Source organism: Argiope bruennichi, chromosome 5 (assembly GCF_947563725.1).
Source record: "Argiope bruennichi chromosome 5, qqArgBrue1.1, whole genome shotgun sequence".
NCBI classification, from domain to species: domain Eukaryota; kingdom Metazoa; phylum Arthropoda; class Arachnida; order Araneae; family Araneidae; genus Argiope; species Argiope bruennichi.
This window is the reverse complement of record NC_079155.1, coordinates 25,126,373-25,154,339: the sequence shown is the minus strand read 5'-3', so window position 1 is coordinate 25,154,339 and position 27,967 is coordinate 25,126,373. Positions and strand designations below refer to the sequence as shown.

Genomic DNA, 27,967 nt, shown 5'->3' with positions numbered 1-27,967 from the left:
CTGTAGCTCTTATATTTAATTATTCGTTCTTTAGTACTCTTTTATAACTACGTTATTTTAATGCATTTTTAATTAATCTTTAATGTAATTTAATTTCTTAAAGCCGACAATTATTGCTTCTTTAATGAACAACATATATAGATCTCTGTCTCTACCCTGGGCATACACACTTAAGAGAATATGCTACGTTTTCAAAGAACTAAAAGGATTTCCTTCAAATACTTGATAAATTGTCTGCAAATGAAGATATGAAAGGAAAAAAAAAATAAAGGTACTCAAAGAATGTACAATACCTGACATGTGCTCTAATATCTATAGGTTAATATACGAGTTACTTATACCATTAGAGAGCATATATTTTACTATTAAACTTAGTAAAGCTTTCATCCCTTGAGATTTGCAATTGCAATTTTACTTTGATTTTTCTCTATAAATTTTAATAAACTTAGACATGTTTCTGTATATGTAAATTGGTTTAATGTGCGATTTGCTGTTTCAGTTTCTATCCCTACTATACGGTATTATTTTGGCAATATTAATATGATTTATTCTTGTATTTTTTAACAATATAAACTGAAAAATGAGTAATTGTTTTAAAAGTTCATACCGAATATGTATATGCTATCTTTTCAACATAATGCAAAAATGATTATGCTTAGAAATATTTGAATGATTATACAGTATCAACGTGTTACATATAGATTATATCATCGCGTTCTTAAGGGATTAAATCTATCAACGATAAGACAATTTCTATCAATATATTTGCATAGCATTAAGAGTTGCGTTAGATTATTGTGTCTGTATTGCTTTTCAATTTACAGTGATGGCCAAAATTGTGAACACTTTTGAAAATTTTTATTTCTAACTTTGTATGCTTATAGAAAATGTACCATTTCACAAAATGCAAACTCTTACATATCATTTCAAAGAGAATTTAATGATGATTTCAATACAAAAAGCAAAATTAAAATATTTTCAATACAAAAAAGGTTTAGCGGCAATAATTATTGAGATACATTAGATGCTGATGACTGCAGTGAGTTATCAGTACTTAGTAGGATAGCGTTTACTTTTTATTACAGCTTCACATTGATGTTTCATTGAGCTGACGAGAATTGTAAGCTCTATTTTCGTTACTGCATGTTGCCAGGAAATGATTATAGTCTCAATTAATTCTCTTTTATTTGATTAACGCTTTATATGTACAAGAGTTTTCAAATGGCCATAAATTCTCGGTAATTTTGAGGTCATGACTGTTTCCTGGCCATGATAACAATTCATTGCTCTTTGTACTAAACCACTCATTCGATATTTTTGCTGTGTGGCAAATAGCTGAATCCAGCTGAAAAATAAATAATGCGTTGTTGGGAAAGAGATCACTGATGAAAGGTTAGGTCTTGGCTCTAGAATAGTGTCAATGTATTTTCTAGCATTTAATGTCCCATCGATAACATGAAGGAGACTAATACCGTCTGCTGACATGCAGGACCAAATCATAGTACTAATTGAGTTTTTACATAGATGCCTGTATGCAGTCAGGATGTAGCTCTTCGCCTATTCCATGTCTTACATATTTTCGCCATCACTATCGAATAACAATATATTTGTTTCATCACTTCGTATAACTTGTGGCCTCTGATCATCTGTCCAATTAATGCGTTCCTTTATCCACTGTAATCTTTTTATACACTGCTGTAAATTGAGATAAAGGATTTTTTTCATTGAATTCTACCTCTTAGTCTAACATTTAATAATCTTCACCCGATTGTTCTTGAACTGACATAAATGCCAGCATCAATCAATTGACTTCTGATGGCCGCTGATGGCATTCTTCCATCTTGGAGACATAGTCTTTTTATTTTTCTGTCATCAACCGATGTGGTGCACCTTTTTCAGTCATTTCCTGCTTTGTTTTTTTATTGAATTTGTCTCCTGATATCGTAAATAAAACTTTCGGATTCCAGATGTAGTCATTGAACCACCCACTTGTTTTGCAATTTGAGCATAAGAAAGACCACATTCATGTAATCCAATAATCTTAAGTCTCTTTCTAGGTGTCCAATCTATTTTTTTATTTGATGCCATTGCTTCTTGATTAAATATTAGAAATATTTACAAAAATTCCAATTATATACTAAAAAGTTTAACAAAATTTCTAACTTGTAATTTGATTAGATAAAAAACAGTCTTCCTTCTACAGAAAAAGCACAATAATGACTTGTTCTAACTTTAAACATGTCAGCTTCTGCTAGCAGTTACTAATATTTGATTGGTCCCTAGAACAAGAACAGTGATTTGTCAGGAAAGTTAGAAATTACAATCCACTTCATCACTGTGTTTGTTATTCAGATTAAAGTAAGAATAACTTTTTTTGTGTTGTAAATGTTTTTATTTTGCTTATTTATATTGAAATCAGCATTGAATTCTCTTTAAAATGATATGTAAGAGTTTACACTTTCTGAAATGTAACATTTTCTATAAGCATACAAAGTTAGAAAACATAACGATTTTCAAAAGTGTCCACAATTTTGGCCACCACTGTACGGTTAAATTATTTTAAATATCAAAGGGGGAAAAAAACAAAAAAACATTTAAAACTTTTAAAAATATATATTTTTTAACAATTTTGCAAAAAGATTATTAAAAAAACTACAACAATGGGTACTGTTTCTCAGAAATTTTCTTGCATAGTATCCACTTATCCCCACTCCCTCCACATGAAATTGTGGCCGCGGATGCCTTGCATGATAGTGACGAAAGGCACTATCATGCCTATATTGACTACGAAATACAAATCACTGGAGTGAATCGAGCAGTTTTGTTGAATTTGCAGTGCGAGTGTGTATTTTGAGCGACTTTTTTTCCGAATCAGTTGAAACCTAAATTTGATACCAAACTATAGTTGTAGTCGCCAGATGACTTACCGAATTTTATCGTTTTAAATCATTGCATTTATATGCATGCGAAGACGTAGAATGACAGACGGTGAACTGTTTGATGAATTTGGTTTAAAATTAGATAAAAAATTTATATTTTAGATGTTAAACTTATGTACAAAATTTTGTCTATCCAGCTCTATGCGTTCTGTAATAATTAAGTCAACTCGAATAGCCAGACAGACACGCTTTCTATAAATGAATTTCGTTCAATATTTCATAGAAATCTGCAAATATGATCGGAATTCTACATACCAAATTTCATCCGTATAGCTGAAATATTATGGTGTTCATAGACAGGCTGACATAATTCCAAAAATATATTTAACCGATCCAGAGAGATCTGAAACATAGTGATTCGTCAAAATCTCACATATGAATTCTCTCACTGTTGCATTCATATTCGTGTTCGAGAAAGTAAAAAGGTAAGGGTGAAATATAAGACAAAGAATTTGCCATCGTTTTCGCTAAAATAATTGCATTTCTCTTTAATAAAATGAGAGGACGAAGGAAAGTAAAAATCAAATACTAACTTTTTTAAAGTATTAATGTAATGTATAGATATTTAGCTGTTGGTTGAAATTTTCTTGTGAAATGCTTATAGCCAGTTATGTATATATTTTTAAGGATACATAATATTAATGAAAATAATTAATGGAATTATTTGCAGTTATATTATTAATTTGATTGTGTGAAAAAAAAAGAATTTAGCAAAAACTATTATTTTAAAATTGAAAGTTTTTAAAACTTTTATAAAGTATTTAATTAAAGTATTTTTAAGTTATTTCGATTCATTTATATTTTTTGTTTCATCGGCGAGGAAATTTAGTATGGAATTGAGGATCTAATTCATGAATACTTCAGGATGAGAGCGTCATTAACCTCATCCCTTTAGCTGTCGAATTTTGGGATTGACCACACAAAACTTCAAATATCATTAAAACCATTTAGATATGAAATCTGAAATTTCATATTTAAATTCAAGTTATATCTAATTCGAGCTTCCCTACCAAATGGGTCAAGAAATTTTTTAAAAAATCGATATTTTTTTATCATTTTTAGGATAAAAATGTGTAGTTTTCCAGTTTTTTTTAATCCAATAAAAAAAATATTCTGTTTTCTCTCTCTCCTTCTCTCTCTCTCTCTCTTTCCTCATCCGTTGGCGAGTTTTTTAATTTTCAAGTTTGTTTCTTTTGATTTTTGAAATGTATGTTTAGTTCAATATATTCAAAACTCTTAATTATGTATCTTCGAAGTTTAATCAATATTCAGTTTGCTAACTGATAAAAAAAATTATAATACTTTAATATATTTTATAATTTTTAATTATTTATATTATTTTATGCGCCTTTTTATATACGTATCATTAAAAAAAAAACTAAAACAATTTTGAGCCTGTACTTTAAGTTATTATTTTTGAATATAATTGTGTTAAATATTAGTTCTTGTGTCTAATTTCCACAATAGTATGACAAGGTATAAAATGTAAATTTCGATTATATAAAAATCTCCATTTTTATCTTATTTCCGTTTTTCCACGGTTATTCAGTTCCCATTTTCTCAAATTTTCTGAAATCCTATTCGAAATAGTAGGGCAAGGCCAGACATAAAGAGTCTCGATTTTTCTTTCCATCTCCCCCCGGCCCTCCCCACCTCTCTTTCTTTTTGCCTTTTATTCATCTATTGTAATAAGATTGATTAATTTGGGAAATAGTACAATGTGTATTCTTTGATTGACGGTGGATTATTTTCTAAATGGCCCCTTTATCCTCTCCTACCCCTGATATTTTTAAAACTGTTTTTTTTTCCCCCTCTCTTTCTTTTACGTCCTTGCTTTTGAATAGAGGAAGACGTTTATTCATTGTTAGTTTAAAGTTTTTGTTTCCACCTGCTTAATGAGAAATCATCCCTATTCGGGGCCACTCTTTTCTTCTACGCAGAATAATAATTATTCTGAGGCGTCGGGTGTTTTTTTTTTTTTTTTTTTCATTTACTTCCCCTTTGTTTTTTTATGCTATTTTTTTCTCCTTGCCTCTTCTTTCCCCACCGGTCGTGCAAGACGACAGTTTTTTTCCCTGTGTTTGATTTGTTTTTCTTTTTTCTTCCCTACGTTTTCGCCCTGTAAAAGAACCGAACCAAAAAAAATAAAATACTAAAATAAAGAAGGGATAAAAACACTGGGGAAAAAATCCCTTACCCCCAGCGTCTCTCGCCTCCTCCCCCGAGGAAAAAAAAAAAAAAAGATAGAAAGAAACGTTGCTGAGAAACTTTGCATGTCGGTTCTGTGTCCCGGGGCAGTGGATTAATTGGACAGGTTTGGCTGACCAAACTCCCCATTGCTGGGCCTCCCCAGCTTGGCTTGCATGCATACATACATACATGCATTCTGAGTGGATCGTCTTTTGACTTCCACTTCATTCAACACGTTGGAAAAGTCGCTGCTGGAATGAGCGGTCTCGCTCGTGTGTGCCTGCTCTAATTTGTCAGTTCGGGTTTTTTTTTTTTATTCTTTTCGCGTTTGCTGAATGCCATGTCTTCCGTGTGTTATTTGTTAAAATTTTCAGTTTCCCTTTGACTGTGGATGTTCAGTCCCGGACAGGTGCTAGGGTCCTTTTCTTGGCACAAATATAAGGATAGATCTCTGCCGGCGAAAGGTAAGCTCACTTGTTTATAACTGAACATCTCCTCTGTTAGATGGACCCGCATTTGAGTTTGCCGCGAAAAGATGTGTACTAATCTGACCAACCTGACGTATCCGGTATTAGAAAAGCTTTTATGGCCGCTCGTGGACCAATCATGACGGAGCTTGAACTCTTGGGGGCGTTTATTTTATTTTCGAAATGTCAGTCGTGATTTTTTTTATTTGCTTTTTTTATCGAAACTTTTTCCCCCTTTCTTTTTTTCCTTTCTTGAGTTCTTTTATTTATTATTTTTTTTAAGATTGTCTTTTATGCCTAGCCCTTTCGAACCGAACTTGTATGTTTTATGATTTTCATACAAATTCAAAAGATTTTAAATAAATTTGGATTCTGATTTTTTGAGCGGGAAGGGGGTATTTATATTTGAAAATGTATCAAGTAGTTTTGTGTGTGTGTGTGTGTGTGTGTGTGTGATAAGAATATTATTTTTCTTTTAAAATTTCCAAATGATTACACTTAAATATATTAGGTATAAGAAAGTCTTCCTTAGATTTGTTGAAGTTTAGTATCAAAGTGAAAAGGCTTGATTTGTATAAACATAAAATTTAACAAAATAAATTTTTATGTTTAAATTCGAAACCTGTCCGAAATTAATGGTTGGATTATCACTGAAAAGATGAATATGAAAATTTGTTTGAGAAATAAACACAGTTTTTAAAATAAGCATCAAAATTAAAATATTTGTCGTTTTCCGAAGTTAAAAGAAATGCGTCAAAACTCTGTTTTTTAGACCAAGATTATATTTATGGCAGGTTTTTAACAGACTAATAATCAGGCATTTAACTTGCAACTTGGTTTGTAAAATCTTTTCTATTCTGTCTGTTAATTCGTAAACTCTACAATTTTTAACATGTCTTTGAATATAACATTAAATAAATTTATTGATAAAGCGTGTATGGAAATAAAAAGTTGTAAATACATTATAAATTTCTTTATTAATATTAATTACTGTGTATTATTATTCAAGAAAAGTCTAATCAGTATTTTATTTATTTCTTGACTCATTTGTCTTTTATGCCTGTAAATATATAAAACATATAATATATTTAAATGCATTACAATTATTTTTTATTTTTTTGAAACAAATTGCTATGTTTAATAGATTAAGACAGTTTAATGCTCTTTATTATTATTATTATTCAAAATTTTCTTCGTTATGTGCAAGTCTCTTGCACATGATTTTATCACATCATACTAGTAATTATATTTCATTGTAATACATTCTCATCATAATCACAAGAATCAATAAACTAATATCCTGACTGATAACAATGCTTTGTTATCCTTATAATAATTTAGTATAACAAAATTTGAAGAATATGTATAATTTATTAAAAGAATCTATCTATGCATTAGTTTACGGAATCGGAAAAAAGATGTGTTTGTAGATTTGTTTCTATTGCAGTTTAGAAAGAACTATATATAATATGATCAATTAATGTAACTACATATTTTAGTTGATGTCTGCATAACACAAGCCAATCAAAACCTATTGATGGGTTCACATTTAGAAATTTTGAAAAAGAGACTGCGACTTCGAAAAAATTATTAATGAAATATCATACAGGATTAAGTATTGATAATAATTTCTTATATCTTCAAATTCAAGCAAGTTGCATGATTAATTGTTAAATTATTTATATTATGCACAAATACTAGCTTGTAAATACTTTTCTAGTTTGATGTTTTCTTTCTCTCTTTTTCCTCCTATTACAAAAGATAAATTAACACTTATAATTTCAGCTTCATTATCGCATTATCACAGCAGTTTCCCAAGACTGATTAACCTAAAATTATGAAATTGTTGATTATCCTTTAAGAGTCATATTCAAAGCTTCATAACTGGGACAGATTTCGCCGCAGAAGACAGAGACTGAAATACTTCACTAAATATGATTCGGTAGAATCAAAGGACTGTGTAAAATTTATACTTCGTAATTTTTTCAGAAGTACATTTGCGGACATAAATTTAATAAAATATTTAATATCTGTAAATATTAAATATTTTCGAAATATTTATTTCGAAAATATTTTTATAAATACTTTCGAAAGTAAGACTAAATTCTATGATGAATAATATAACTTTTCAAATGTTATTTCATTTATAAAAAATATTCTGCATTGCACATCAGTGCTGAACGATTCTGTTTTCTGCAGTTATATTTTAAAAAATATGTCTTTTATGTGTTCAATTTTATGGGAATTGGCAGAAAATGAGAGAAACATATAATGAATAGAATAGCATAAAGCTTCTATAATAGTATGAGTTATATGACTGTCAAAATTAGAAGCTTAAATATTTTGCTGAAGAAGCTATTTAGAGACTAAGTTATAAAAAAATGTTTAGATGAAAATTTAAGCGAGCGTTAATTCTAGCGGACCAGATAATAGCCAAAGGCAGCTGGTATTTAATACTGATTAAGATATTTTTATTCAACGGTGTGTTCTTTCCCTGCGCTAAATTGGCGCTTTAAGCAGATGCGTAATTAAAAAAAAAAAAAAAACACTCACTGAAATATACAAAGATTTAACAAGCATTTTGTGTATGAATCTTCATCTTTATCGGAATAAATTCTTATCTTTGACACTTTTAAGATTAATATAACAGTAAATTATTTTTTACAATTATTCATAATCTAGATATGTTATATATTTTTAATTGGTCAATGAAATTTTTAATAATTTAATTATTCTATCCTTCTTATTCTAATCTTTTTTTTTCCAGTAGATTTTAGAAATGACTTCTTTTATTTGTGAATAAAGTTTTCTAATTTGATTATTTTTATTTGAATGGGGATGATTTTCTATTATAATCCTTCACTTTCTTCTCTTCTCCATACTCTCGGTTGCGAAATGTAGAAGCACATTTTTAAGGCTGTTCTTTGAAAGCACTCCAACTGAAATATGTAAATAGCTGCACATGAATATAATTTGATTTATATTTTATTTATCTGATTAGAATGTGATAATTTGATTTAGAAAAAAACTGTAGATTTTTTTAAAAAATATTGTTATCTATTCTTTCAAAAGACGATTTTTTTATTTCCAATATCAATTTTTTTTTATTTTGTTCTAATTTCCAAAACTGTCTATTTTTTATAAACAGTGTTAACATTTTTTAATAAATCTTAAATATCTATATTTCGCTCACATGTAGCTTATATATTTGACATGATTAATCGGTTATTATTGATAATCAGTCAATGTGATCGATTAATCGTTTTTGCCATTCATTATAAAAAATAATTGATTAATCACATTGATTGTAACATATATGGACACATTTGCCGAAATTCTTAATTATTTATCAAATAACTGCCCTTTTTTGGAATTGCTCTGTCATTTCATTTGTTATCGACAACCCTCTTCCATTTTAATCTGAAAAGAAACAACTCTTATACTTCCTTAAAAAAGATCCTTCCTGCAATCCTTATACTAGAAAAAAGCCTCTGAAAGAAATATCAGTGAATATGAGAAACTCTGTGTGTGCACAATAATTATATCTGCCGAGCAGCCATGCAAGAGAACGCTGAGAACCGTATTCGTGGAAACAGCATCTCATTAGGCATATGCTTTCTTTTGGTTGCTGGGCGCCTGTGTTTTAACTAATGCCTCCTTATAATGGCGTCATCGGCATAGAGCAGTCATTCCGCTACCCTGTTGGGGCCCCAAAATATGTAGGACGAGGAGGAATGTACGAGTTGTGTGTGATGAGTGAGCATCCATTTGCATCCAGTTTTCAGCCTGATACATTCTGCGGGGAAGGGTAAGTTCTCGGGTTGTTATTATTCGTTTTCTATTACCAGTTTGGATTTTTTTTTAAATTTTATTTGAAAAAACGCCGAATATGATAGTCAATGTTCAAGGAAAAATAATTGACTTTATAGATTTTTTCTCCCCCCATTGTGTCCAAAATGATCTAAGAACCTAAAACGAGTTTTTATTGTGCAATATGTTACGCAATTTCGATCAACCAAAAGATAAATATCTTTCATCACCCTACACAGTTTCCTATTTTTATCGGAGCATTAATTGAAAATTTTAAAATATTAGAACTCAGATGATTTTTTTTAGTTAGTTATTGTTATTACTTTTAAAAAAATATATGCTCTAGAAAAATATATGCTCTAGAATTTTTCCCTAAGTGGAAATTTGATCAAACAGTGGGTGAAGTAAATTTTAAACAACAATATTATAAAAAAATATTAAAATTTATTTAAGAAAATTCATGGCATCTTAAATTTTTGAGCATTTTTAAGTCAATGATAATTTTTTAAATTTTTAAATTCTCATTTTAAGTAATATTTTGATTTCAGTGAACTAAAAAAAGTGTTATTAATTATGATTATTAAAAATTGAATAGTTATTTAAGTAGTTCATTAAAATGTAATTTATATTTGTGATCTGTTAGTATCATCTATAGATTTAAATGTAACTCTTTCATATATCAATAATCAAATTCATTCACATCGTTAACTTTCATTGATACATTTACTATCTTTCAAAATCACTGCTCCTTTTCAGCCTCTATGCTCTGAAGATTTATTTGCAGCAATATTTTGTTTTGACAAAACGTCAACTTCATGTAGAAAAAAGTCCCATACACTGTCATTTCGTTTCTTAAAATGACGAAATAGGTCGAAATGAACAAACCTTTGGAATCCTCCCAAAAATGTAAAATTGAAAAATAATAGCAATAAAATAAATAAGAATATTGTTGTTTGGTTGTGGAGAGATTAAATTGCCCTTAGGTATTTCTATCTGTGTCCCAATAATGACACCAAAAAAAAGTTCATTTACAATACTCCATTTTACATAAATGTATCGCTCCGAACTTTGTCTTTCTTAAGGTTCTAACACAAATGGATAAAACTTCCATATGACAAAAAAGTCTACATCTAGCAAAAGCAGTTACATATACTATTTCTTTCCCCTGCAATGACTTAGCCGACTGAAATGGACAAACGACCGTGTCCATCTCCAGAATTATTCTTCTAGTTTCGTGTGCATGGGTGTATGATTTCTCATCGCACACTAAATAACGCGCGGGCATAAATATGGAGGAAGAAGAGATGGATATGGGCGGGCGAGATAAGCAGGATCGAGACGAGTGAGTGAGAAGGATCTATATACATAAAAGATGGGATTCAGTCGAAACGCTTCCAAACGGTCACTTGTCTGCCATGCATTTATGGATCAGAATTCTCGCGGCCTTTCCCATTTGCCGTCTATGAAAGTAGGGGAGGGTGATACCTGAGCAGTTTGACTGGCAAAGAAGAAGAAGAGAAGGGGGGGGGGACACCAGCCATTTTTCGTGAATATGAAACGAGACCCAATAAAAGAAACTCCATAAAGTAGGAGGCATAAACCCATCTCAAAGTTTCTCGCCATAGCCATGACTATGTAATGCATGGATAGTGCTCCCCTCGTTCCTCTTTTTGCCCCCTTGCTTCAATCTCCGTCGCCTTCTTAGGCCTGTTTCCAGATCGCGGACTTGGTATTCATGCGCACTTCGTATGCTTCAACTTGGCGCGTTTATTCATAAAATCCAAATATGGAACTCTGGCTGTTACTAGCAGAAGTTGCATTTTGCAGTAGGTGACTGTGCAAATAAAGAAGGGAAAAAAGGTGGGGAAAATGCCAGCCAATTTTGAGGAAAGTAGCATCCCTGGCTACTTATATAAAAATGGACAAACTTTGCGTGGACCAAAATGCATAGATATCTAGTTATTTGTTTGAAACTTTTGTTGGGCTCAAAAGTCAAACTTCCATTTCCAGGAGAATTCTTTTGCTTTTCTATTCTTCTAACGCTTAATTCCACATTATTTTCTTTATAGGGAAATCTTAAGAAAGCTAAAAATGTAACTAAAAGTGCTAAAAATATATAATTATTATTTTATTTTAAGGTGCTCTAGGGGAAAAAACATGCTCTAACATGCTCTAGGGGGGAAAAATCAAAATGTGGAAAAAAATTTCTTGTCTTCTTTATTTTTGCTTCCTAGTAATAAAATTTGTTAACTCTGTACAGCAGCTTGCATTTGATAAGACTAATCATACTAATGTATCGTTATAAATTTTTATCAGTATTATTTGTATTAATAATGAAAGCTGGAACCTTAAATATAAACAATGAAGGATTTTCTACTAAACCATTGCCGAGGGCTGAGTGGGGATGGTTCATGCAGATCGATTCAAATTGCTTAATAAATAATAATAAATAAATAATTCCTAATTGCCAAATAAAAATAAAAATCGTAAAAAATTACAAATTTTATGGATTATAAAATGTTAGAATAATGTTAAGATTATGCAAGTATGATGGACCAGATTTCTTTCTTTTTTTATATATACTTAATTATAAGTAGTATTTTTAAGCACAAGGCTTGTGTTTGATTATGATTGTGTATCATCATACGTGCCGCCCTGCCATGAATCAAAATAAATAAAAACATGCATTTTCACAAAATTACTAAAATAAAAGATAAATCTCATATAAATCATTTATATGCTGATTAATTTAAACGTGTATGGAAATGGGAAATCAATTTGACTGGTTTGATAAGAAGGGGATATCATGAATGTATGCACTGCGTAATGCAATAAAATTCTTAAATCCACTACTGAGTTTCAGTGTTTTATTTCTGTGAACAGAGAAGACAGACTTGCATAGTTATAATTTAAAATTTATTCTAATCAGCTCAAGTTCAAACACTCGAATTTTATGTAATTAGAATTTTTCTCACCGTTCATTTTCGAAGATATTTAAGAATTCAAAAGTGTTTTTATATTTCAAACAGTATTTAAACTTCTGTGTTTTATGGTGAAGTTAGATAAATTTGTGCCATAATTCCTTATTTTCTTGCATGATCCTACTTTCTTAGTTTGTATGCCTTTTTTAGCTTTTTCTTCTTAATTGAAAAAAAAAATACACTGTAAAAAGATATTCTTAATAAAATGATTATTATTTTTTCTTTTTGCGCAATTCACTTTTATTCTTTGAGACGAATATAGCAGTCATTATGATATAACGATCAACTTACATCACGGCAACTAAGCACGTTTCAGTTACAAATGTGCTGTACCCGCTACTGTGAAATGAAATCTTGTCTGTTAATTGAAAATCTTTGTTCAAAGAATTGGTCTTGTCCTCTGAGTTCGTTCATCTTTTCTCTATAGTTTTCATCCCCTCCCCCCATCTTCTTTTGTTCAGTGATGGTGGCGAGAGAAAAACAACTGCTGTGTCGTTTGTTGGTTGCCTTAAATTTTAGAACACCATTCATAGATATACTAGCTAGAGGTGCGTTCTGATTTATTTTAAAAATTCTTAAAAAAGATGTAGTGTGAAATGAAAATAAATTACATTTACATTAAATTTAATTCCTAAATTTCCTGATTAAATTTGTTTTAGTAAAATAGATTTGCTATTTTTCCTTTTAGATTTCTTTTTATTTACATGCTTATTTTCAGTTTTATTGTTCTTCGTACGTGCTTGGATTAATGTAACAGAATTAGCCAACTATGCATCCTTATAATTCTTTAACTGAAACCTTTTCACTTTATTTGAAGTTATCGCGTGGTATTCGTCCATATATACTTTCGAAAAACGAAAAGACCATTCATAATTCAAATTCGCGAAAAGAAATACAGGAAGATTTATGTAAGAAATATGTGTGTTCTTTTCTTCCTTCCATGCATTGAAAAACGAAAGTGGTATGCGTGGTTGTACTCCCTTACACCTCAAAATACATACGATGCCTAATATGCCTCTTTCAGCACCCTCAAATTTCAAAAACTCTTACTGGAAAATGTTTCGTGTATATATGTATAAACTATGAATACTCACGCTCAGAAACACCCTCTTTCAACTCCGTTTGAAGGAAGAAAAAAAATCTCGAAATTGCACGTTGTGGACGAAGATAGTTGAATCCAGTGCCTCTTTTTGCATTCGGCCGTATCGCTGAGACACGCGAGAAAGGCGATTTTGTATATATTTTTATCCGGTTTCTTATTTTATTCGAAGCCGTTTTCTGGATTCTTGCTTTGGAAAGGAGCAATTTCCATATTTTTTCCCTTCTTCTTTCCATGCCGTTATTCACATCTATCATTTCCATGTTGTCCTAAGGGGTCGGCTCGAAAGAACACTCGACAGCTTCGCATCGGCATTTCCTGTTGAACTGCGGTTTATCCTGAGTGGACAGGCATTCTGCTCGGACTTCCACATCGTTAAGATAAAATAAATAAATAAGAACGATGTAGCATTCGAATATTTTTTTCCCCTTGCAAATGTTTGACGTGTATTATTTATTTGTTTCTGTTTGAAAGTGGGCGTTTTAAACAGGCTTAGTATCACATTGAAAATTGACCAGAAGGTGATTTTTTTTTCTTCTTTCTTCTTTTTCTTTCTACTATACAATTTATCTTCTAGAAAAGATTATTGGCATTACCTTTTGTTAATTATATGATGAAGGAATCTCAGTTTTAAAATTTTTAATTAAAAGTATTCATTTTGTAATATTGAACCTCTGAAAAAGAACATAAGTTTCTGAGATTATTTCAATTCATATGTCTTTTTTTGTGAATGGGTATTTAAAATTTATAATAATAAAAGTTTTCACTGATTGGGTTCGTAACATATTTCATCACTTTAGAAAGATATTATTTGCACATATTTTTGTTTTTTCAGTACCCTGCATTTTCGCTCCAAAATTTTAAACTTTTCTTACCATTTCTCTTGATATATGAAAAGATATAAAATATTGATTATTTTGACTCTTAAAATTTTGATGATTGATTTTTTTTTATAGTAAGGGCTAAAAGCAAGCGAAATTAGTATTATTATTATTATTGATATATATAAAGAGGAAATTTGCCTAAAATTGTCGTATTGTAAAATATTAGTCTGTTTTTAAAACATGAACTTTTAAATATACTGTTCCATTCGTTAGTATGCTTGAAAGGTCTGAAGTATATTAACCTTTCAGTTCTTATTGAATATTCTGAAACCCACATCATAATGAAAATTGTGTACGCTCCCGTCCATAGTTCAGTTCCCTATGCCCTATTTTCCTCTTTCATCCATCTTTCTCTTAACTCATATTTTTGGGTTCTTTACAATTCATATACTAGTAGCCGAAATCTTCTTACCCTAAAATTATTCCGCTTAAAATTCTAAAATACGGGTTGCCATATTTTCCCCTCCTCTTTCTCTTTTAAGCAATTCTGAATAGTTTTCTTTCTGTTGACTAGGAAGAATAGCTGCTTAATGTTAATGTGTCTTCCGCAAAATTATATAACTCCAGCAACTGCATGCACTTTCTGATTTCTTAGTGTAATACTTCATGTATTAAGTGTAAAGTGTGCCACCATATACATTATTTTACATATGCTATTTTTATTATTTTATTTTTTACAGATTAAATTATAGGACATTTTATACAGTGTATTCATATTAAGGCGATGCTCTATTCATTTGAATTGAAATGTTCCCTTCCTTTTATTGTTATTAGTGTAGTTTAAAATTTGTTTTTGCAATATAGATTTCAATATTTAACGTATTTGTTTTTTAAAAAATATAAAATCATAGAAAGATTTTTTTTAATGAATGTGACATTATTTTAGTCTATTTATGAGAGCGATTATATTTGATAATCTTCAGTGGAAATAATTAGATTGCTATTTTAGTTCATTTTAATTTCATTAATTTGAATTTATTAATAATTAATTTAAATTTCCCTCATTTAGTTCCACCAGTTTGAACAGTAACTAATTCATTAAATTTAAAAATTATCAATTATTTATTATTTTAGATATTCTGTAGTTTTGAAGATAAACATGAGATTTCATGAGCGATCTATTGAAGTTTCTTCAAAAAGTGATTGCCAGAGTTTCATTAATATTAATTTCGAAAATATGTATAATATTTATGTTTATCTAAATACTGTTTCTGAAGAAATTTGTTACTCATTTGAAATTTTCAAGCCCATGTTTTATTATTTATTTATTTAATTGAAAAAGGAATTCCTCTTAAAAAGAATTATTCGCTTCTTCTTATATACATATAAAGAAAAAAAATTTGATGCGTCTCTCTTTCTTTTTAATTTCATGAATGAAGTGCTAATCGTTTTTTGTTTTGTGTAAAGAAGGCTTTATTCGAACTACAGAAATATTTTATTCAGATCTGGAAAAAAAAAAAAAAAAAAAAAAACTGGAAATACTTTAGCGGACTTTTGTTCATTTCATTTTCTGTTTCATAGAATAATATTATCTTCTTTTTCGTTCTGTTTTCTGTGTTTTGCATCTGGTTATATCAACAAAAGTTTTATCATCGCTAGAAAGGGAAAAACTGAATTCTCACTCCATTTCTTTGCCCATTCACATTTTCTATGAGCATTTCCTTTTTTTCTCAGTCGAAATTTTGTTTGGAATAAAAGATTATATTCGAATGGCAAATTTTGTTTTCGTGCCTTTTTTCTGGCCTCCCGCGATATATTTACCACCTCCTTTGAATGTAAACAAATTGAAAGCAGAAAATATAATATATTCTTATATATTTCAAAATCCTCTTTCTGGCCTACGTTGCCTGAATAGCAATGCCTTCCGATTCTTCTTATTTATACGTTCAAATCGGGAACATCTGAAAGAAAGGAAGAAAAAAAAAAGAGACTTATATATCCGTTTATAAGAATCGGGCAAAAGCAATTTTCTCGGATCACTCAGATGAATAGCATAACCATCGGCACATTTGATTTGGCAAACACGGTATCCAGAATACCTAAATAAAAAGCTTGCATTCAATGAAGTGCTATGAAAATTTGATATTTATTCAGTTTTTTTTTTTTTTTTTTTTTTTTTTTTTTGTGCTAGCGTAGAATGAAAAATAAGAATAAAAAAAATACAAATTTTTAGCATACTCTATCAATATATAATGTTCCTTTCGCTCTTGAATATTTTTGAAAAGCAAGCCTACTTATGCAGTACTTTTTGATTCCCTGTTGAATTCGAATTTCCGTTATAGAATCATCTGCTGGTCATCAAAAAGTATTGTAAACATTCAAAAGTTTTTCCTTCGTTGCTATCGAAGTAAAAAGTGCCTACTGGAATGAAATTTCCTTAGACGTGACCAAACAAATTTTAAAATATTGTTCAAAGGGAAAAGGCAGGAAATGCTGAATAATATAAAAACTTATAAGGTTTCTTTTGAAAAAACAAACAAACTTTATTTAGAATGACTAAATCACATTTATTTTAACCCTATAACAAATTAAATTAAATGTTGATTTAATATAATTTTAAAATCGATTCAATTTAAATATTTCTTGTTTGAAACGATGTTATTACTAATGATCAGTATAAAAATATTTTATCTTAAAACCGTAAATACATGATCGGTATAAAATTTTCAGAAATATGATTCATTTTAAAATTAAATTCTTAGCGTGTTTGGTGCAGATTTAAAGCAGTTCGTTGTACTTTTGTTATATTATACAGAGCCTTATATTCGATTCCTGCACTATGTAAGTTTTTTTTTTAATCCATTTCACTGTAGCTTATTTAAACCGAAAAATATAGCTTTGTATAAAGTATTCATTATTCTTTCTTTAAATTAATGAGGTAACATCACACATATTTAAAGTTTTTTGGAGTTAGAAATTTTTAAAGATGTGAATATTTATAGCTTCTACTTCATTTAATCATTCTGAAAAATAATATAATCATCCGAAGCTCTTGCTCTTCTATATTATTATTATTCATTCTTCAGATCACAAGTTATTAAACATAGAGAAGTCAGTATTTTTACTAGCGTTACTTTCCAGGTAAAACTTACTGGAATCTTGTATTCTTTACTGATTGGCCGAATCACAATTCATGATATCGTACAAAATTTGAATTTATTATTTTTATGACAAAAATTAATTTTAAAAAATTCAGTTCTGGGTTATTATATGTTAGTATTGGTTTTATTATGCAGTATGATAAAATTCTTACCGACAATTCACAAAATTGATTCAAGGTTGGATGGTTTAGGAATGAAACATTAAAATTTTAAAATGTTTATAAAGAATGTTGATATTCATTTAAAAAACTTTTGTGCATGATGATTGACTGCCATTTTGATTTCTGACTGAATAAAATTATTTTTTGTAATTTCGCTCACTAAATTTTTTCTTGACTTTCAGTCTTTCAACTATCAAATAAAACAATTCCGCGTCACATGGGGCATTTTAAATGAATGAAATGCGTCTGTGTTCCATTCAGAGGCGGAGGAACGCAGTAATAATACATATCGAAAAAGAATAAACACTGACGCCCTCGGAATACTATTTTTGCTAAGAGCATTTTCTTGAAGTCATTTCTCACCAGTGAATTATTTTATCTCTACCTATCCGTTTATTTTCGGCAAATAGGTAATTCCAATAATAGGCGGTTGCAAGTCGCTTCTGGGCGGCGCCCTGTTGTATGTTCTTCAGAAACACGATGATTGTGCCTAATGGACAATACTCGGCCCGCTGCTGAGAAAACTTCACGTGTCACACGCCTTGTAACTGTTAGGCAGCCGCTTCTTATAACTAAGATAGAAAACTTTTTTTCTTTCTCTCTCCATCTCTCTCTTTTCCCTCTTAACCTTCTCTTTATTTTCTTATGTTTTACTTCTGAGTAGTTGTTTGGAGAATGGTTGTTGTGTAGGGGGGAGAGGAGACAAGAATGAAATGGGGGAAGAGACCGGTTAGAGGTGGGTTTTCAGGAAGTCTGACAATTGTTGGTGTACAGCAGCTTCAAAATTGGTATCGATCACCTCGGCGAAATTTTCTGTGCCACTGGCCCGACGGAAGATCGGAAACGTATTTCATGAAACAAAACAGAGCGAGAAACGAAAATCCTCTGCCTTCCCCCAACTAACACTTTTTCCCCTTTCTGTCTCTTGTTTCTTTTTTTTCTCTCCTTCCTTTCTTGTATGTACTCCTTTCATTTGGTCATTGTGTCTCACTTGCAGAGTCGAGGACCATCGTCCGGTCCCTAGCAGCGAACCCTCGCTTATTGAACTGCAGATTGGTTATTTCAGACTATTCTATCAGTTTCTTGACTTTTTTTTTTCTTATCTCTTTCGGTTTACATATCCTAGGTATTTATCCGGAAGAAGAAAATTAGAAACCATTCAGACTAACTTGTCAATAAAGATTCCCCTTCTCTCTTGCCCTTCCCTTGATTCTTGTGAAAGAGTTGATTTCTTTGCCTTTTTTTTTCCGGGTTGTTGGGGGGTTTTGATTTTTTTTTTTTTTTTTCTTTATTTCCCTCTTCCTATTTGTGTTGCCTGCTTCTGTATTCCCGTGAGGTTCATCCAATCTCCTTTCTTACTAATTTCTGTGAAAACTTCCTTAATCGAAACTAATCTGCTGCTATTCTTACTACCCCTGTACTCCGTGGGTTATTTTTTTTTTCCTCATATCAATCATAGGGCTGTTTTTTTTTTTTTTTTTTTCCCTGTTAAAAAATTTGTTCAGTGATATACTTCTTACAGGAAAGACAATTTTTCTCTTCTGCTTTATTACTATCCATTTCTGAAAATTAAAATTTAATCTTTTCTCTTCACTGCAATACATTTTTACGTTATTACAACGTCAACATGAAGATTTTTTAATAAGCAATCTTGCAAAGGTTATCATATATATATATAATTTTGTATAAATTAGATTAAAAATGTATGTGCCAACATTAAACCTTTTTCTGAATAATAAGTGCATCCTAAATGAAGCATTTTTTTTATCAAGGAATAAAATATTTTAAATTTATTTAATTGTATTTGTAATAATCTAATAATATATACGGTGTGTTTCATTACTAAGCCGATTGCCAGAGGCGCCATTGTAAGAGATTAACCAAAAACTGACAAAAAAGTGTATGTGAAGAATAAATATAAAAGTAAATTTTTTTAAAGAATGCCATTTTCTATTGAATTAAACATTCAATTTAAATCTTTTGCGTAAAAATTGTGCCACCAAAATTATAACAGTGCGATATGTTGAAAAATCTGGTCTAGTTTTAAAAAAATGTAAAGTGGCTGTCATAAAATTTGACACATTTATGAAGTAATTTTGTTTGTTGTAGCTTTACGCTAAATATAGATTTTTTTTTTTTTTTTTTTTTTGAAAAATCTGGTCTAGTTAAAAAAAAAATGTAATGCGATTATCATAAAATTTGGCAAATATTTTTGTGAGTTAATTTTATTTGTTGCAATTTTATGCTGAAAGAGATTTAAACTTTCGCTGTGCTGAAATGATCAAATTATTCTGTATTCTTTATTAAATTTATGAGGTTTTATACCCTCATCGGGGAAATACCTGATTTCTTAAGCATTTTTTTTTTAATTCTGTATTAAAATTAGTATATTGTAATACTGAAGTTTGGTTAGGAATTATTAAAATTTTAAAATATTGAGTATGTTAATTATAAAATCTTAAAAGAATTATTTTACTGTGTTTTCCGAGAATTTATTATTTAAATAAACATGAGTTTAAATGTCAAAAGAATTTTATCTTGCGAATTTAACTGATCAGTATAGCATAAAAAATATTTCAATAAATAAATAAAGAGATATGGGGAGGCTAAAAAAGTGATTTTTTTATATTTGTTTTAAATTAGAAATTCCAGGGAAAAAAATCTTTTTTAATACAAGTGCATGTTAAGTACCCATAAAATAACTGCAATGCGCTTCCATTTTAAAATTAGATTTTATGATCACATCTCTTAATTTATTGGTAGTTTTAATGAACTTCCAAATGAGTATTAAATTCATAATTTATATAACATATTCTGGTATGGGTAAAAATTTCTAAAACGTCCATCAATTTCATTAAATTTTAATTTTTATCTAAAAGTTTTTTGTATAAATTCCAAATTTTTTACAATTCCACGTACTTCTACAATTTTATTTATTGCTATTATGCAAATGGTTTCGAAAAATCTTACGATTCTATTAGTTTTTTTTTAAATATATTTTTTTATTCCAAATAAAACGAAATAGCGGTAAAGGGAATGGAGTTCTTCCTTATCTCTGGATGGACGGCTCGTTAAGACCACGTTGAGCTTGCTCGATTACATTTGGTACCTCGTTTAGAAACAACTTTTTCCAGTCTTATCTTTATTTTAAAGCGTGTCCCTCGTGAATATTCCTTCCTTGCCTTCTCCATTTCTGTTTCTTCTTCTTGTGTTGCAATCTTTCTCTTCTTTCCGGACAAATCGTAGTTTGAACTGGAAGATATTTCAGGAGCTCGGAAATCAGTAACCTTTGATCCCGAGTCGATAGATCTTCTCGGCAACTTGAAAATGTCAAAATGCCGCCTAATGGGTACCGGCTTTCTTTCGACGTCCGACTTTCTTTCAGAATGAAACGGTATACAGTTCCCTTTCCGGATTAGTTCCGATATGGTAATTAATTTTTTTAGCCTCTTTATGAATAGTTAAATATTGTATTGTCCTCTTTTTTATGATTAAGCTCATGTTAAATCAAATAGAAATGTATTTGAAACCCTTCATTCTTGAAATGCGTTTGAAAATCTTCTTTGATAGATTTTAACAAAATTACAATATAGCCAAATTATTTATTTTTATTTAAGTTATTTTATGAAATAATGTAGACTCTCATAATATGATGTGGTAAAAGAAAAAACGGGTTGTTTGAAAGACTTCATGTGGTATAGCAAATGTGTTTACATTAAACTGATGTATAAATAAATTTCCCATTTAACGAGATTTCGAATAATGCGAATTTATACAGTACATGATTTTAACCATTTTATACGGGAATCTCATATAAATTGTTTCTAATGCATGTATCAAATTATTGAGTATTACTTTTTTTTAAATAATAGTTAAATTATTAAATTCGAACAATACATACACTGGTCTTTTATTTAGAATTAAAAAAAATAATTCAATACCATAAATTATATTAAAACAACAGTAAAAATCTTTTCTTTATTTCATTGTAAGGAGAAAAGAAGAGATTTGCTTCATTTATAAACAACTTATGTTTATCCATATGGTCATGCCATCCATCCAAAGACATGGTCTAATTTTAGTTCTCTATCATCATGAAAATAAGATTTATGAATACTGATTTAAGTACAATTGACAAGTTCGTTGTGATAAATTAACTTTTATCATTACTATTCCTTTACTTCTTTCTTTTATAAGTAATACTAAAATTAACTTTTTCTGTCCCAATTTAATTTTTTAAAAATTTAATTTAAATGCATTTTTTTTCGATATTTAATCTTTATTTAGACTGACTTATCAAATCTGTGATATTCGGATTTTCATCCCCCCCCCTTCTTTCTTTCTTTCTTTCTTTTTTTTTGCATTAAATTTTTTTAATTAAAAAATAAAATAACGTTAACATTTTTTTTAAAGAAAACTTTTTACTTGATGTAAAATGTAGGGTTAAATATTTTGTCAAAACTGAAATTCGCTTCTATTACTTATCTATTTGAAAATCTAATGAGGGCAAAATTTCTGGCTTCGCCTTGGTTATAGAAGTATAAATTTCGAGTTGATTTTACGTCCTTGCTCATAATACCTGAAATTGATGTGTATGATGAATGTTTTCTCGCTTTCTACACATTTATGAGAATCTTATTCAATTTCTTTCTTATACAGATAGCTCACCGTTATTGGCGAAATAAATATTTATTAATCCGAGATGCGGACGAACTTCTGAATCTCTATTTCGAGAGATGTAAGTCATTTCCTAACCGAGTTGTATGTTTAAAAGTGGAGTGCGTATTTTTCTTTCTGAAATTGTCTTTACAATATTTTGCAACATTTTTTTCATTTCAACCTTTTCGAATTTCGAAGAAAAGTTGATGAAATTCATCCATATTTTTCTTCCTTTTTATCCTTAGCGTTGAAAAGTAGGAACAAAAGTTAATTTTTTTTTTTCTTTGAAAATGAAGTTCGAGAAAAGTATGCTCTCGCACAAAGACTTAAAATCCATTACTTGGATTGGAACTATATTACTGGATAGAATTTTCTTCATCCCTATTCTCAATTGAGTAAAATCGCTGAATAACCTTCGAATTCACTGAATAAATAACTAAATTCAATTCTATTCTTAGATCAGTTCAACAGAGGAACTTCTCTGATTTCGATTTGTGAACATCGACTTTTATATTATTTATTTGAAAAATGAGGTATTTTGATGATTGAAAATTATTTCAATGAGAATACGTAGTGTGTTTTTTTCTTCTAGAAATTTCGATTTCATCAGCTCAAAAAATTGTTTTAATAAATTATTATTCTCTTCCAAATCGTTCTGAATTTTTATATTTATAAAAGAGCAAGTTTTTTTTTTTTCCTTCAGTATTTTAAATCCAACTTTATTGTTCAAGGTGAACACTCTACAGTTTTTAAATAAATGTTTTTCAGCATTTATTTTTATTTACTGAATTGCTTCTTGTGCCTTCTTTATAAATTACGATTATTCGATTGAGAATTTAAATTAAACCTACAAAAACTGAGTTACAAACTTTTCACTCAGAAGATGCATCATCTAATGCATCACGTTTGTTAATCACTGTTGCACAACATATACCCTGATTATGTTTATTTAACTTGAACGTACTTCATAAAATCATCATCGCATAGCACTTTTATTTTTTGCCGTTTCCTTATCCTTTTCTCTTTGGTTACTTTCATCTTAGCAATTCAAAATTTGAACTAATATGCTGGCTATATTGAAAGTATATTATTTATTGTTAAACAATTTTGAAAGCGAATAGCATTGATAATTACTTGGAACAGAAGCAAATCAGGTTATCGGAAAAAAAAATTTTTTTTTTTTTTTACTTGCAAGAACTTGTTAATAGTATTTAACTTCCACTTACTTCTAATGACACCAATGAATTATTGAAAAATCTCTTAATTTCCCAGCACCATGAAAACGTCCGCAGTTAAATTCTAGGAGTGCCAGCGCAGCATAATAACACCGTAAACAAGTTTGAATTATGCGGGTGCATGTAAATGGTCTTGACTGAAAGAATGTTTGGTCATAGGAAAGGAAATACCGTGGTACTGCCCTCGGGCCATTAGGGTAGCCAAGAAGCCCTCCTACATTTGCATTTTACCTGCCAGAGCGAGGGAAAGGCAAATTCGACTCCTTGATTAATGATGACTTTTCGGGGGATGTTTTCGGGAGAGGAGTCGTTTTCCGAAGGGTCAAGGTCTTTCAACTTGGAAATGGTTTCGAAGAAATAGTTATTTACAACCCACCCCGCCAGTCTATTTTTGTCATAAATTTCAAGTGCTGTGTTTAGCTGACCGTTTTGGCAATAAAGAGAGGGCTCACTTTTAGAATGGAATTTGAAATTTTCCTTTTTTTTTTTTTTTTTTTTTTTTTCTTTTAACTGAAATGAAGTTATTTTTTTTTAACTAGTTCAGTAACTGCTTATTTAAAATTTTTTGTCTTGGTATGCTGAAATGAGGTTTAATGTGTCGTTTGCTCTTTGAATTATTAGTCTAGTGTTATATTACATAAACCATACTCCCGATAATATCTATTAAGTTTTTAAATTATGTAATTAGTATATTTCATTGTTTATTTTTTCTGCTAAATATGTGTGTAACATAAAAATTTTGCATTGCAATATCGAATTGCAAAGTACAGTCAATAAAGAACATGGTGAAGAGAAATCAGGAAAGTAAATATAAATGATTTTAAAGGGATATTTCATTTAATTATATCCACCGTTATGACTAATCAGTGTGATTAGATTTGTAGAATGATTATATCCCCTAATTTAAAATGTTAATTAATGGTTTTAGTTATTAATTTTTTAAAAAATTTGCTTTCATTTATTCTGCTAATCTTATGCTTTAAATATATATATGTCTACTTAGATTCTGTGTAAATAGGGATTGCAATACCGGACCAAAAGTTCAATACCGGTATTCGGTATTTTTTAAATCTTAATACCGGGATACCGGTTTTAATACCGGTATTAGAAATTTTAGAAAAAGAAAGAAAACACAGGTGTTTCTTTGTTTTATTTCCCAGTTTTGTTAGAGGGTGTAAATATCACAAAAAATAATTTGTAACTTATAAATTATAACAGTATATAATCACAAAAAAGTAAAGAAACATTTTATTTATTTAAATCACAAAAAATTGTAAATATCACTATTCAGTCTGGGGTACTATTACAACTTTTTGAAATGTGATCTTAAAAAACATAATGCATCAATTGTACTGTCATTAAGCCTGAAAAGTAATTTTGTGTAAAAATGACCAGCTGTCGAAAACGCTCTTTCGGCATCTACGCTAGTTGGTGGTACTGTTAAGAATGCGCGATATACTTTTTCCAAGTATTTACCTCTAAATCCCTCATCTTCAAATAAATCGATTTCTCGTCGGATGGTTTTGGATATAGCTGATTTCCGTATTGTATTTTGGTTTGTTGATTTTTTTTTTATTTATCGCTAATTCTAATTTTTGTTCAAGAGACAATTCCTTTTCACTATCGACAGTAGTGACATCATAATCTTCGATAATTGAACCGATTTCTTCTGAATGTGGATAGGGTTTCGGGTAAAAAATTTTAAGAAAATTTACTGCAAACTTGATCAGATTTGAATTGGTTATTTTCTTTTCTTCTTTTTCATTTTCATTTTTAAAATCATTATAATTATGTAAATACTGTAAGACATCTTCTATTTCGGTATGCCTTTCTTCTGTGCGATTTTTCAATGTAATATATAATTCTACAGATAGTGATGTGTGCTGTTCTTTCAGTGACTGCAACATGAAATTTATTGTTGCATTAGCTGTTAATAAATTAGAATCTGTCCGACACAATGCCTCAATAGTCAGTTTTATTGGAAGTAGAGCTGATATAGTTCTGGATATTAAGTCGAATTCACTATCTGAAAAATTAATTTACGGGTTTAAGTCGATTATTGCTTTTTGGATTGGATTTCTCAGTTTCAAAAATCGTTCCATCATTAGGAGTAAACTGTTCCAACGTGTTTTAGAATCTAATATTAACATATATTCTGTTTTATTTTCAGTTAATATATATGTTAGTAAAATATCCTTTTTATAGGGGATCATTTAAATATCTTAACAATTTTTCGAACTTTATAAATTATAGGAAGCAATTCTTGATAGGTTAATATTTCATCTTCATTAGCAGTATCTTCTTCAACAATTACATTGTCACTATCTTCATTCTCAATATCATTCTCACTCTTACTCTTTTCAAAGTTGGAATCCGAAATTTCTATATCCACAGTATTTGGATTCTTCAGTTCTTTATTTTTTTGGTATAATATATCTATTACTCCTAATTGAATTCCATGTGCATAGCACAACTGCTGATTTGCACCAATCAACTTTCCAACTTTTTTCATAATTGTTGCTCCATCAGTCGTTAAGGGTTTCTTTCAGGGATAATCCATGTTTTGCTAATTTAGATTTAAGCAATTAATTAAGCCGTTAATTAGATAATTAATTTCCCCCGCTATAGAGACATAAAAACAAAAACGCATACTATTTTGCTATGTTCGCGATTCCTGAACATATAGTGGAGAAATTTTACAATTTTTTAGTAAATGCCGAAAAACCGGTATTTAAACTGGTGAATACCGGTATTACAAAATTGTACAAATGGCTCAAAATACCGGTATTCGGTATCCCGGTATACCGGTATTGCAATCCCTATGTGTAAAGCCTTATGCTTATATTTATTCATGTTTTAAGTCAAATTTTATTTCTTGGGCTTTTTTTTGGGGGGGGGGATATTTGCTTCTGCTATAATTCTATTTGTTGAATTAATATGATGGCTTTTCGTGAAAATGCTATCATAAATTCGTATAACTCGCAAAAAAAAAAAATACAGCTGGTTCTCTTGCAGGGCGATAAATTGTCTTGTCTAACATGAGATAACGCTTTCGTTTTAATTTAGAATATTCGAGAGTTCATCAGATTACTATGCCATACATCTGTCTTATTCCCCCCCCCCCCTTCTTCTTTTGAATTAACTTTCAGAAATATTATTTCTATTCTTACAAAATTGATTTCGAAGTGACGCATTTCTGAAATAATGTTGTCATTGTAATTAATATATTTTAAATAAACGTTATTATTTTTGCAAGCGAAAAAGTAAATAAAATAAGTAACACCTTGAAAATTATTTTTTTTGATGGAAAGCATTTTTTTTTTCTTCATTATTTAAGTTTCTTTAATGTTAAATATTTTGTTTTATGTATGATTATTTCGTTGGGATTTTAAAATGCTTTTTTTTTTCAAACAAAATTATATACCAAGATATGTTGAAAACTTAATTAGTTACAATTAGGTTTTTGCTTAATTTTGGAGCTGATTTTCAGTTGCTTTTTTGTTGTTGTTATTTGTTTGTTTAATGCCCGTGGCGTTTCATTCATCCAGAAAATTTGAAGTGTATAAGTTAAAAATTAATTCTATAAGTGCATAAGTGTAATGTAATTCCATCTTCATGTTTTTTTGTTTTTTTTCTATCTGAACATAGTACTTTTGTTTGTTTCAAAAGTCTTTAATAGTGATAAGAAATTAAAAACGAAAGAAGCTATATCCATAACAGTATTAAGACATTTCATGTCATGTGGCGTAAAGAAAGAAATTATGTGCTTCATTCATGACAATGACTACTCCCACACCTAATTTAAAATTTTGAAATTCGTTTTCATGGAAAAGGTCCTCCCCTCCCTTCTTTTTACAAATATTATTCAAAGCATCTCTAAATTTTATGACTTTTTGTCTGAAATGCAATTTTAAAATTAAGTAAATTTTTTGGTTTGAGCAAACATATTATGTTATGCGTTTATGCAGTAATGCCATGAATTTAATTGCTTTTGTCTTAGCGTGTTTTGCCGTTTATTGAAACTATTCAGAGATGCAATTAAAATTTTTTAAAATTTAGTCTTTCTGCTGAGTTTTTTGTTTTAGTTTTCTATTTTCCACAAAACATGTAAATTTTATCAGATTATTGAATGAAAATATTCTAAATGAATTCTACTGTAAGAAAGTATTCGACAATTTGAATCATTTACACTTTTTCTGAACTATATTAAAGGTTTACAATTAGTATGTGTACCATGGAACATGTAATATGAAAAGAGTTAGACAAAATTATAACAATTTATTTACAATTTCAAGTCAACAATAAATAAAACAAGTAATTTAGTTTATGTCGATTCATATTAGAATCTTCATATACTGTAATGGCACGTGAGATTCTACCTCTACTTTTAGAAAGTGCATTTTCTGTTCCACTGAATTTGTACGTGTGTTTTAAATTTCTT

The 27,967-nt window shown here is 29.6% G+C and overlaps 1 protein-coding gene across 12 annotated transcripts in view; it reads left to right on the top strand.

Annotated features, from left to right (window-relative positions):
- The window catches only part of LOC129969690 (POU domain, class 2, transcription factor 3-like), a 598,164-nt gene that overhangs the window by 326,762 nt on the left and 243,435 nt on the right, over positions 1-27,967 (top strand). Inside the window, exon 1 of one of the 12 annotated variants that reach the window (XM_056084368.1) lies at positions 5,338-5,593. The exons of 8 other annotated variants lie outside the window; for them this stretch is intronic. In XM_056084368.1, the coding sequence (XP_055940343.1) occupies positions 5,521-5,593 (73 nt within the window). In that variant the 5' untranslated portion in view covers positions 5,338-5,520. Of the gene's footprint in view, positions 1-5,337; positions 5,594-9,386; positions 9,405-21,009; positions 21,062-27,967 lie in introns of those variants that run through there. 3 more of the 12 variants (XM_056084370.1, XM_056084374.1, XM_056084372.1) reach the window with 3 other exon arrangements.